Here is a 13,136-nt window from a genome sequence, read left to right on the forward strand (position 1 = left end):
ACTCTTTCCCCTCCATCCATTCATCCTCTCTCTCTCACTGTCTCTCCCCTCTATCCCAATCAGGCTCTCTCTCTCTGTCCCTCCCCCCTATCCCAATCAGGGTCTCTCTCTCTCTCTCTCTCTCTCTCTCTCTCTCTCTCTCTCTCTCTCTCTCTCTCTCTCTCGCCCAGGGGTTCTTCTCCAGGAACACGTGGCCAATAAAAGTGGGCCAGGTCCAATGCCCCCCCCGCCAACCCATCGCTATTAATACCACAAAGCAATTTTCCGGAGGTGCCCACAGGTAAGAGAGTCCTCCGTGAATCCGTGGCGATGTCAGACTGAGGTGGAGAGAGGGGGTGGTTTGGTTGACCTTGACTGCCGTTGACCTCTGTCTGACCGACAAGACCAGTGCCAAGCTGGGTTGGTGGGAGGGGTTTTAATGGGAAAGAATTGCGTGGAGGAAGATGGGGGAGGAAGAGAAAGACAATGGCAAAAGGTAAGGGATTCGGGGATTCGATATGAAGAGGCTACGTTTGCCCAAAGTAACACTAAATGTTATCCAAGTTACTCTCTCTCTTACTAGGAATTGAGTCACTGAACAAAAATGCCAGACAATTACGAATACACATGAAAGGAAGCGTTGTTGGATGTAAATTAACAAACGACTGAAAAGGAAGGCTGTTTCTCTATTAGCCAGTGTCGTTCTTAGCCTCTCCCCTCTCTGGCCACACCCTGATTTGAAGGGGCTGAACATCACATGGGGCGGCATGTGGCTAGGGAGGTAGAGCGGGTGGGCTGGTAACCTGAAGGTTGCTAGTTCAATTCCCGGCTCCTCCTAGTGTCAAGGTGTCCCTGGGCGAGACACCACAGGTGTCTCGCACCACGTCAGAGACACCACGTCGCTGTGTGAATGTGTGCATGAATGGGTGAATGTTGTAAAGCGCTTTGAGTGGCCACTGGAAAAGCGCTGTATAAATGCAGTCCATTTACCACATCCCTGCTCCTACATACACAGAGGAATCCCCTCAGCAAACTTAGATCTCACTCTGAATGGTTTCACTTATAAAGTCAAAGTGTTTTCACTCGCAGATCCTCTGCTCCCAGGGGTAAAGTTTGACAAACACTCAAGCTTGATATGAACAGGCAGAAGATACATCTACCGAAGAATATATGGGATTTTAGATAGGATATAAAAGTCTGTGAACAGGGAGCACGCACATAAATCCAAATTTGAGTTTGCACAGAAAATAAAAGAGGAAAGACATTTTTTAAAAGGTTATGTTGAAGAATGACTAGATATCAGATATTACTGGGAGTATGTCGGTATAGCTGGGGGCGAATTGAATAGGAAAATATGTTTTACTCTCTCCCGCTTCAGCTTCTTATTGAATAGAGAGTGCATCATGGATGAACTGCTTTCCTACGCCCTGAAGCTACGTCCGTTCAGGTGGCTTCAATATATTTACACCAGTTTTCTCAATAGCTTCTAGCTAGATTTCACTTTCGGCAACAACAACAAATAATACTTACCAATAATGATTAAACTATTCTTTTAGTTTATGATTTTGGATAAATAAACAGACTCATATCTGATAGATGAGAGAACAAAGAGCACACAGAAAGAGAAATAGAGAGAGAGAGAGATAGGAGGAGAGAGAGAGAGGGGGGGGGGGGAGAGAGAGAGAGAAAGAGAGAGAAAGAGAGACACACAGAGACAGAGAAAGGGAGACAGAGAGACATTTGGCATGAGAAACAGAAGAAAAGGCAGAGGGGAGAGAAGGAAGAGAGACATATTTAGGACAAGGACAGAGCAAGATAAGGGACGCAGGGACATGAATTACAAAAAAAAACTTGAACGATGAACCAAGGCGGGGACGGGGGAGAGGGGACACGGGAGGAGAGGATAAGGAGAGGTACGGATGGACAGACGGACTGACAGGCAGGTAATAGGTGATGAAGAGGATGAGGGCGAGGTTCCTGTCCCCAGGGTGGCGACGGTGTTATTTTCTCCCGCCGTTTATCACACATCTGTCTAGGTTTGTCAGACAATCATTCTCGCCGTCCCCTTTGTCCGTTCGTCTCTCTCTAAATCAACCACTTTTTCTTTACTTCGTCGTACTTTTATTTTTCGTGCCCACAGTTCAATTAACCTTTGTCGAGACCGAACCTAATTGGGGCATTAAGTGAACTTCTTCAACTGGAGGCGGTTCATCCCTCTGCCCGCTAGTCCCCGCCTTGGTTCTAAAACATTGAGGACATTTCCCAGGGCACTAGTTCAGAGAAGCGCTCTCACATCAAGGCATTGTTGGAAAGGAAGAAACTATTTTATAATTTTACAGTTTTTTGTAATGAGAAACAAATTAAGTATGGACAGATTGAGTTCTTCTTTAACCGCATCCGGTCCCAATTGGGCACGTATTAACGGATTTGAAAGCTCAGGTTTTTCTATGCCTCAGGATGCTGTAATACATGGTATGGGCTTCATGTTGAGCCCTTAAACCCCAGTCAAGACCATGGGGGTTACCGAGAGAATGCTTCGGGCAAAGCTGTTTTCCTTGACATGACATCAAGGCCTGCCATTGTTTTTGAGGCTCATTTTCCAAACATACTTGAAAAGTTTCAGGCATGTACTCAATGGTGTTGGAATTCAGCTCATACATTAAATTACGTGAATTCTGTGCAAATGAACTAAAGTTTCTGAAAATTGTGCATACTTGATGTTAATAAAACACGTACCCAGTACAATTATTTTTTGCATGGATTTTTTGCCTTTCAGTATAATATTTGATTATTTGAAGTTGCCACTGGGATCTGTGTTTGACATAAATTGAGGTTGTGCAACAAATGGTGATGGTATTGTATTGAGACTAATTATAGAGCTTGCACTACATTATTTTTCTTAAAGTTGAGAATCTAGGAATAAGACACCTCAGTAAAGTCATAAAATGCAGACAACTCACACAGTGATCACTGTGAGACTGAACCCTGCTTATTTCTCAGGAGTGAATAGAGATGAATGGTAAATTGCTCAAAATCTCTTTGGTCTTGACTAGTGCTCACTTTTGAGGAGGGAATGTTGATGTGATATAAAGATCTCCTCTTGAATTGTACTTTGCTTTTTGGTGTTGCTACTTGTAAGGCAGCAACCAGAGCAGAGTTAGTACTGAAGGAAAAACAGTTAATCAAGGGCTCATCTCTTTGAATAACTGAGAAGTAATTCTACATCTACATATACCACTACACCCCTGAGAAACATTTAACAAAGTATGCAATTGAGGCGTCTTACAAAACCCTTTCTGCATACATTCTTAGCATCCATAAAATCAAATTATGACTTTAATTAGAGTAAATGGAGTGTTTGGATGATGGTTTAAGCAGCCATCCAGACACACACTCAAGGAGATCTCCCACAGGGCAGCATCAACTGCTTCATGAACCATTGTCCTTCATCTCTATTAAGTCCTTTATAGTCCTATATAGTCCTTTATCTCGCTTCTCTACATATCATCCTGTGTCCTGGTTATGAGGAGTAAAAGCTGACTATATTGACGCAAATCACTGCTGTCATATTTTGAATTTTAAAAGCTATTGACTTTGTCCATCGAAAAGTGAAGACAATTTAACTCATGATGGAAATATAAACATTGAAGTATAAAACAAGCTCATTTGAATTGATTTGTTTTGAATTCACCTCTTTGAAATCAAAATATATAATTGTACCATGTTGAAGTTGCAGATACTCGCAATACAATATTCATTACACTCGTTCAAGTGGTCAAAATACTGACCAGAAAATCAGAGCCATCCAAATTCCAATTGCAGTCAGGGTGTTCAAGGGACAGGCCTAAGGAACTCAGACTGAATGCAACTGAATCGACTGCTGTCATCATAGCTGTTATGTTGTGTTACTGGAGTTTTGAACCCCTGTGATTATTGAGGTCATATTTTGAATATACATAACTGACATAAACCAAACAGCTTACTGGAGTCCCGTCGTTCTCCCTGTAGGCCTTCTTTGGGTTTATTCTTGAGCAATTTGGTTCGATCACATGACTGACACACCACGCTCTGATAGGCCGGTAGTAGATTCAAATGCATTAATTCTCGTGGTTTAGCCTGTCCTTGGAATGCTCTGCAATAACAATTCATATTTTTATGCCTTGAATTTACCACTTGAATATTCGTATTTGGAATACCTTCAACGTGATTGAAAAGTTCAGCTTGAAATGCCATTTTTGAATTTCAAAGAAGTGAAATCAAAATAAAGTCAGATGACCTAGTTTCAAAGTACAAATGTTTAATGGTGTTTACATTTCCATATACAAAATTCAATGGCTTTTAAAAAATCGAAAACATTATGGCCGGATCTGCTTCCATACAATTATGTGAGTGTGTGGCAATGGACTTTGCTACAGTCCCCTAAAACAACATTCTCCTCAATTACTTGCAGGAGAAATGTTCTCAAGTAAAAATAACTTATTCCACAACATCACATATATCAATATTAATAATAACAATAAAGAACTGCCCCTTTTATCTCTCTCTCTCTCTCTCTCTCTCTCTCTCTCTCTCTCTCTCTCTCTCTCTCTCTCTCTCTCTCTCTCTCTCTCTCTCTCTCTCTCTCTCTCTCTCTCTCTCTCTCTCTCTCTCTCTCTCTCTGTCTTTCTTTCCCTCCCCCCTGTCAGATAATAGAGGGCAGAGTGTGAAAGTGGTTTTGGAACATTCCCTTGTAAATGTCCCTTTAACATGAGATTGTGTTGGGCACTCCTAAATTCACTGCACTGGATGCATTCGCACTGGATTTTATGTGTGTGTATATTTGTGTGTGTGTGGTGTGTGTGTGTGTGTGTGTGTGTGTGTGTGTGTGTGTGTCTGAGTGTTTGTGTGGGTGTTGGTGTGTATTTGTGTCCGTGCGCACGCTAAAGTTTAAATTAAGTCTGCACTATTTGTTCACGGTTAATTAAGTGAACTAAAATGACAACTTAAATAGCCTGAGAGGAGTAAATGTAATATCTCAGGCCCCACATTTACCACCTGGTTAAACACACACACACACACACACACACACACACACACACATATGCATGTGTGTGTCTGTGGGCATGCTTGCGTGCGTGTGTATGTACCATGCTTGTGTAAAAGGAGAAACACACTAATGGTGTGCTGTGCTGCACTGAGGCCCATGAAAGATGAGCGTGGTCCAGTGGAGTAATACTGCAGCATAGAGCTTCTTCAGTCTATAGGCCTCATTCCCCTAGTGGCCATCTTGGTTCTAAACTCTAACCAGCTTGTAATAAGGCTGTTAGGGTAATAAAGCCTTATTAAATGCAGTTAGCCACCATAAATAACCAATTTATGAATACAAATAAATAAATATACTGGATAGTACATTAATAGTACTAATAATAGCTATAACTAAAGTAGGGGAGACAGAAAAAGGCTCATAGTTAATAAGGTGAAGAGGGTCATGGAAGCCATTGCAGCGAGCTCCACTGAAGAGGCCCCATAAGCATCAAGAGTGACCTGATGCTTTCAACAAAAATCTTCAACTTCTCCAAGTGAGCTCTGCGGAGCACCTTGCCCTGCAGTAGTCCATGCCTGGGACTCATATAGAAGGCGGGTGTACCGGACGGAGAATATCGCTTCATTGAGCTACTGTCGGAGATGTCAATATAGCACACATCTCACCTGTCACAAAGTCCCTTCATTGGTTGCCCGTGAGTTCTAGAACAGATTTTTAAAGTTGGTGTTCAAAACACTCAATGGATTAGCACCCGAATATTTCATAATAACCCTTGTATTGCAATTTTGTACAAAAGGCGCTATATAAATAAAGTTTGATTTGATTTGACTCCTGCTACAAGACTCCTGCTACAGTGGGAGTCGGATTCAGGGAGTGAACTTAAGAGGACATCAGCCGCTTTTGATCCGAGCCAAGGGTGAGACACCGGTCAGTTGATTAAGGGGGGCAGTTGGGGAAAAAAAGCCATCCACAGAGGATGAAAAAAGCCATCCTCATATCGTTATAGGGGTGATACCATGCCTTTTCAACTTGTCCCTTTGCTTTAGACTGTTATATGACGTATGTATACATGTTTTACGTCTGCTAAGCTAGCTATATACAGGCCTGTAACCCTATTATAGTGGTACCCCTAAATGCAATTATTAACCCTAAAAAAGCATGATATGGGATCTTTAAGTGTTATTAAAGCATTGTAAGACCGACCACGGAAAGCGGTGTCAGAGCAGGACGTGGCGAATAGAGGATTTTTTAAAATTGGTGCGGGGATCGGCACTCTGTGTTGACCATGTTGTTTTACGGAATCTGCCAAATCTTCACAGTGCTTATAAACAGCGTCTGAGAATGTATTTTTGACATTGAACAGTTGTATGGGGAATGACAGACAAATGGCATTGCTTCTAAACAACCCTTTCGAAATATCCAAGCCATTCTTGCACATCGTGTTTAATAGCCCATAGCCACAAAGCTACACAATATTGCAAGTGTCATTGGGCTTCAGGCTACTAGTTTAGCACCTAGACAGTGACTTGCACTTTAATTAAGTCAACCTCTCTCTTGTGTTAGTCATTAGAAACTCTACAAGGTTCTCTGTCTCCTGTCTGTTTAGTGCCTAGCTCCGCCACCGCAGGGCACCGTCGGCTACCTATTCCATCAGAGCTACTACCTCTTTCTCTGAACTCAATTTCACGAGGAACAATAGCAGGGCAGGCAGTCCTAGGTTCCCCTTGCCTCTCGCCCATCTCAGAGGGATTTTCTCAGCCCCATTTCACTCTCAATACAAAGTTCTCTCTCTCTCTCTCTCTCTCTCTCTCTCTCTCTCTCTCTCTCTCTCTCTCTCTCTCTCTCAGGGGAGCTTTCCCGCTGTGAAAATGGGTCACCTTTCTTATGTTCGAAAAATGCCTGTGCCGAGAATCACCTCTAAAGCTACCTCTGTGTGTGTTTGTGTTAGTGCGTGTGTGTGTATGTGCGTTTATATATTTATGTGAGAGAGTGTATGCATGTGTGTTTGTGGATGTTTGCGAGTATGTGCACGTGCGTGCATTTCTGAAATCCACACACACCCTTTCTCAGCGGACCTTTAGTCATCATCGTTTAGGGCTGCAGGAAGAAGGAACAATTTGTTGGCTAGGTGTGGGCCAGGTCAGGTGGCGGGCAGAGAGGCGTCAGAGCACAATACACGCCAGCAGCGAAGCTTCAAAAGTCACCACGTCCTCAAAAGTGAGTTTTACACAAGTGTGCGTTCATATTTATATGTTTATCTGTGTGTGTCTCTTTGTGTGTTGTCGTGTGTGTATGTGTGTGTGTGTGTGTGTGAGTTTGGGGGAGGGAGTGTGGGTGTGTGTGTGTGTATGTGTGTGTGCATGTACATAGGAAAAAGTAAAAACTGGCGGAGGCGAGGATAGTACCACTTAGGTGTTTCTTTGTGTTCCATTATGCAGGTGAAGTGTGTTATAAGGACACCATTAAGAACATCTTATCCTCTGTTTACTTTCCAACTGAACCAAATCTCCAGCGATACGCATGGTGGAAATACAAGTAGGTTGTACCTATGCACTACAAAGATTCTCTTGCTTAAACTTTGCCTCAGCAGCCTCTACGTTGAAATTGTCTTTTCTGTCGTGATACAAAAAGGAAGTATTTTTTATCCACACATTCTCCCCGACTGTACAGAGCACAGATTACATCAGACTCCAGTCTGGGTCCAGTACCCCTTTCTGTGTGCTTGTGTGTGTGTGCGTGTGTGGTCACACACACGCACGCACACACACACACACACACACACACACACACACACACACACACACACACACACACACACACACACACACACACACACACACACACACACACACACACACACACACACACGACAAAGTAACATGAAGCAGCACAGTTTGTGTCTGGGCCTGGGATACACTCGTCAATTCAATGCAACCTTCATCACGTGATCACAGCGCAACTCATTAACTGTCAGGTCAGGGCGGTCCTAGTCTGGATCTGACTCCCATCGGAATCCAAGGAGGTGAAAAACCTGGCCACAGGTGAGCGGGTTAGCACTCTGATCGGATTGTGATCCCGGCTCCTCCTAGCGGAGTGAAGTATTGTATGTGATACTGTTAGGCAGTATTGCAAAGCGCTTAGAGTGGCCATTGGCCATAAAGTATAAATGGAAGGATTTGTGCGGAAAACTGTAATCCTACAACATAGATGCGGCCACAGAGTTGGCCTTCAAGTGTCAAGTTTTTAAGTCAGACCTGTTTTCCTATCGGATGCATCAGATCACAACATGAACGACGAGAGTAACCCAGGCCTTTGTGACTTCCACAATAACAGTGTGAGGTTTGAGGACAGAGAATTGTAAACGAGAACACACACACACACGCAGGATGAGAAGCGTACCGAGGTGTAGAGGTAGCCCTCGCTGTTCATGGCCATGTAGAGTCCTGTCTTGGTGCTCTGGATGGCCACGATGCGCAGGCCCACAGGAATCAAGTTGAACTGCACTGCGGACATAAAAGGGGGAGAAAAGGGGAGGAGACAAAGAGGCCATGAGTGAACCAATCACATTTCATTCAGCCTCTTATTCAGTTAAATATAATATTTTGCCAAACATATGCAAAATATAGTATATCGAAGGTACTTTCGCACTCAACGGAACTGACTAAGTTAACTTCAGCGTAGGCCGGTAAAAAAACCAATTTAAATGAGAAGACAGAAGCGAATGAATTCTCTAGGGAGAATGTCCAAATGAACGATGCGTCAGGATCGTGTTTCCAAGATCTATGGGGGCATGAGCGTCGGTTGGTGCCAAGATCGATTGGATTGTGAAATCCTGCCGAAGTAATGGATAGAGCACGATTCATCAGCGGTGGTAGGGGGGTTTGGAGAGAGGTGGATGTTGACAAACCAAATCAACGCCAACACAACATAAAGAAATCAACAACAATCGGGACCACCGTGACAGCAGAAAGAGAGAGTGATTCATGGTGATGCGTTTTCTGAACAGAGGAGGGTCTGAAGGGGAGCAGACACAGACGCCATGAGGGAACCACGCCCGTTTCTTCAGCTATTGCTTTGGCTATTGGACGTCAGATGATGTGCTGTACTTCAGTGACATATAATCTTTTACATACGTAAATGCAGTTAAAATATGCAAAAAATAACATCTGTAATAGGCTGAATCGGAGGCAGAAGTTAAAATAATATAAATACAGAAGAATATTGTTGCGATACGTCCAATTTGTTGACGCATGGAAACACTGGCCTGTTTCAGCCAGTGTTGACAATCAAAAATGTTGGCATGCAAAATTGGCTCGATGCAGATTGAAAAACAACTGTCTCCTTGCATCTCCCTCTTTCTCCCTCTTTTCTCTCCTCCATCTCTCTCTTTCTGTCGCCTCATACCCTTTCCCATCTTCCAGGGCTGGCTTCTGTTTGCATGATCGATCTTTGAATCTCAACCAGTCGCTTTGGCAAATGAACAAGGTGTCACCGAAGACCATAGGGCTTGGAAGACAAATAGAGCTCTCTCCCTCTCTTTCTATCTCTTCGTTTCACCCCTTTTTTACGGCGTCTGTCCCTTTTGTGCAGCGTTTTATAGCACGTGTACTCGCAGAAAATATCAATTCGGCTAACGCTGTACCAATGCACACACACACACACACACACACACACACACACATTATATTCTCAGTCCATGTTCTAGGCCCTTCTACAAAATCTTAACCTGCTACTTTCTGTTGTGTTTCCATAACCCTCTGCCCCCCCACCTCCCCCGTCTCCCTTTCCCTCTCTTTCTCCCTGGTTGTGTTTGACTCTCGTTTGTGCAGGGGGAGAAGAGCATGTGTCACTAAGCTGGGCTCTGTCTCTGTCTCGTTGGTTGCGTTTGGGGCTGCGTTTGTTGTCTCTTGATCAAACTGTGGAGGGTTGCGATATGATAGGAGACCACTTTATAAGAGGGGGAAACTTAGAAGGAAAGAAAAAAAGAAAAAACCGAAAGACATGAAAAGAAAACCCCCTTGTGCTTTCACTTCAATTCTGCCTCCTCCTCCTCTTCATCTCCCTCCCACGCCTCCTCTCCCGCACTCTGTCCCTCCTCCTTACTTGTATTTTACTTTATCTTTCCACCGCCACCTCCTCATCTCTCTCTCTCTCTCTCGCTCTTGTCAGAGGAGGACTGCAGGATGAATAAAGAAACGTCTTGTGATCGTGAGACTAAAGAAGCCAGGGAGAGAGAGATAGAGGGGAGGAGAGCGAGGGAGAGAGAAAGAGTGAGAGAGAATGGAAAAGAGCGAGAGGGAAGGTGGCAGATGAGAAAGATAAAAAGAGAACTGCAGGAAAGAAAGTCACGTTTCCTGAGGTTGTTGATGAGGATCAACGCCGTGAGTCAATGTGAGGATTGAAGGACGATGAGGATTTAGACATATGCTGTCGGCTGCTGTGTGTGTGTGTGTGTGTCTGTCTGTTTGACTACTGCAGTGCAGCAATGTCGCACGCTTGTGTGTGTGTGCCACAAGGAGGATATTTGCCTCTAAATGTCGCGTCTTGTTTTAGTTATAGTTTGGCGCATGCTTAATAGAACACCACAATGCCATGCAGCTCAGTGCCAAATGTGAACTTTCTGGGCCGTCGGTGGCCCAGTGTGACATTAACTAGTGCTAAGTAAAATGGGTGGGGGCGTGTGTATGTGTGTGTGTGTGTGTGTGTGTTAGTGATGGGTCGTTTGCGAACAAATCAGTTCGAAGGAACGACTCTTTAACAAGAACGAACCGACCTGATTCCACGGTTTAGTTCTCTCTCGTTTGTATCTATCGTTCGTTCTCCCGCTTGACTCCCACTCGCTGACTCGCTGTTCACTGCGTTAAGTTAGCATAGTGGTGAAGAGGGACTGGCCTGGAGAGGTACATCCCGATTCCAAACATGAAGCGCTCCTCAGCTGAAAGGAACTTGGTTGTAACGTTATGTGTCAATTGCGAACTGAATCAAGGAAAAGTATCATGAAATCCATCACTAGTATAGTGTGTGTGTGTGTGTGTGTGTGTGTGTGTGTGTGTGTGTGTGTGTTTGTGTGTCAGGTTTTTTCGTCAGTAGAAAGAGAAACAACAATTTATCGTTGTACAGTAAGGATGTTAATTGAACCAAGTGGCAAGTATATATAATTGCTAGGATAACCCATTCCTTGTATACAACAAAGATTGCTAGGATAAAATGCTACACAATGCTATAAGCACTATTTTTAAGTGTGTACATTAAGTGCCAGGACGTCCAAACATACAGTAAGTGTGTAAGAGGGGTGTTCTAGGAATAAGGGAGGAGGGGGCGATTGGGGATAACGAGGGAGGCTATGCACAGTCCAGGTGAACTCCGAAAAGGTGAGTCTTGAGTCTCTTGCGGTGGCTGAGCGACTCTGCGGTCCTGACGCCGGCAGGGAGCTCGTACCACCACGGTGTTGACAAAATAGAGAAGAGTTTGAATTGTTGACTCATATGTAGAGGTATACCTCATTTTGGTAGCATCAATATGGAGAGTGTTTATGTAGCCCTTTTACCCCTATAATAAAGAGGGCAGGGCCCTAGGTTCTTCAATCAATCTTAAAACATTAGTTTTGATTTCCTATATTATGCTAACCATATAACACCAAATAACAGCGGACCGGTATGTGAACCGGTCCGCTGGAGCTTTCCAGTTTTCAAGTTTGTGTTGAACTTTACTTTCATTTACTAGACACAATCTTGAATCTTATAAGTTGCTAATATGTCATCAGCCTTCAACAAGACTGTACTCCATCACAAGCAGGTGCTGTCTTTTTTCCCCTACCGTCTTCCCTTTCCTCCACTTTCCCGCCTTCTCCGCATTCACACGCAAACACCTCATTGCGCCCCCTTCTGGTTGGATGGCCATATAACAGTTCAATTAAGCAAAGGATATCTACAACATTTACAATACATCAAATAACATTAACAAAGTTTGCAACCATTACACAAACGTCAACAAAATATTATGAAAAATAATAAACTTAACAATATTATATATAAAATTGTTTATTATTTAAAATAACCAGAACCCGAATTTCAACTGGGTTACACCCTCCCCCTTCTAAAAGGTCTGTATGTCCTCATACAACACTAAAAGACTCAAACTAAGGGAAATGGAGAGTTACAAATGTTGCTTTAAGTATGTCCAATCTTAATGACAATACCTCGGTGTACAATGGTCAAAGACTGATCTCTGGATCTACCCGGCTCATCATATGTAAGCCTGACTGGTGGCTTTATTGCTCTCTTTGGCCTAGGCTCGGATCTTAGCCTCCCATTATCTTTGGACACATTGAAAGTCTCTTGCTCAGGGCCAGACTCTGAATCAGTATCACTGGTGCCACCAGGAGCTAACTCTCGATCAGACTCTTGGTCTCTCAAGCTATGGTGCTCTGGCTCTTCGTCATCATTAGATGAGGATATAGCATCAGCACCACTTCCATCTGCCTGATGGTTCTCTTCTTGAGCAGCAACTGTGTGTCTAACATTGTCTAGAGCTCTGTGAAACAACTCTCTCGGGTGAGTTCTGCAAGGTGCATAAAACTCAGGGTCAGATGATGAATCAGACATTTCCTGCAACTCCCTTTGTACTTTTTGTGTTTTACGTGAGGATATTTCACTCCTCCGGCGAGTCACAGCTTATCAGTCGGCTTTCGAAATCTCTTCCTTGATCCGAATGGATCCTCGCTGGTAGTCCATAATGTAGGAAATACCTTTCCACTAGGACCTTTGCTACAACTTGAGCTTTCTGGTTTCTTGTTGGGAAAGCCTGAGCATAGCGTGTGAAATGGTCGGTGACCACCAACACATTGATGATGCCTTTCGAATCGGGTTCCATCGAGAGAAAGTTGATGCACACCAGGTCCATAGGACCTTTGCTCACGATCTGGTGCAAGGGGGAAGCTCGCTGAGGAAGAGATTTGTGGGTGACACACTCACAACAATTCTTAATGTACTGCTCAACTTCTAGAGACATCTTTGGCCAAAAGAATCTGCTCCTCAGTTGGTCAACGGTTCTCTCAACCCCCAGGTGTCCTAGCCAATCGTGCATTGACCTCAGAACCATCTCTCGATATTCCTTAGGCAGGACTAACTGACTG

General features: G+C 43.8%; 1 protein-coding gene across 1 annotated transcript in view; it reads right to left on the minus strand.

Annotated features, from left to right (window-relative positions):
- Positions 1 to 13,136, minus strand: part of fgf11a (fibroblast growth factor 11a) — a gene marked incomplete at both ends in the record, with an annotated part of 80,310 nt that overhangs the window by 11,968 nt on the left and 55,206 nt on the right. Inside the window, one exon of the mRNA XM_079758483.1 lies at positions 8,402 to 8,505. Within this exon, the coding sequence (XP_079614609.1) occupies positions 8,402 to 8,505 (104 nt within the window). The remainder of the gene's footprint in view (positions 1 to 8,401; positions 8,506 to 13,136) is intronic.

This window comes from Pollachius pollachius (assembly GCF_949987615.1).
Source record: "Pollachius pollachius genome assembly, chromosome: 20".
Classification (NCBI taxonomy): Eukaryota; Metazoa; Chordata; class Actinopteri; order Gadiformes; family Gadidae; genus Pollachius; species Pollachius pollachius.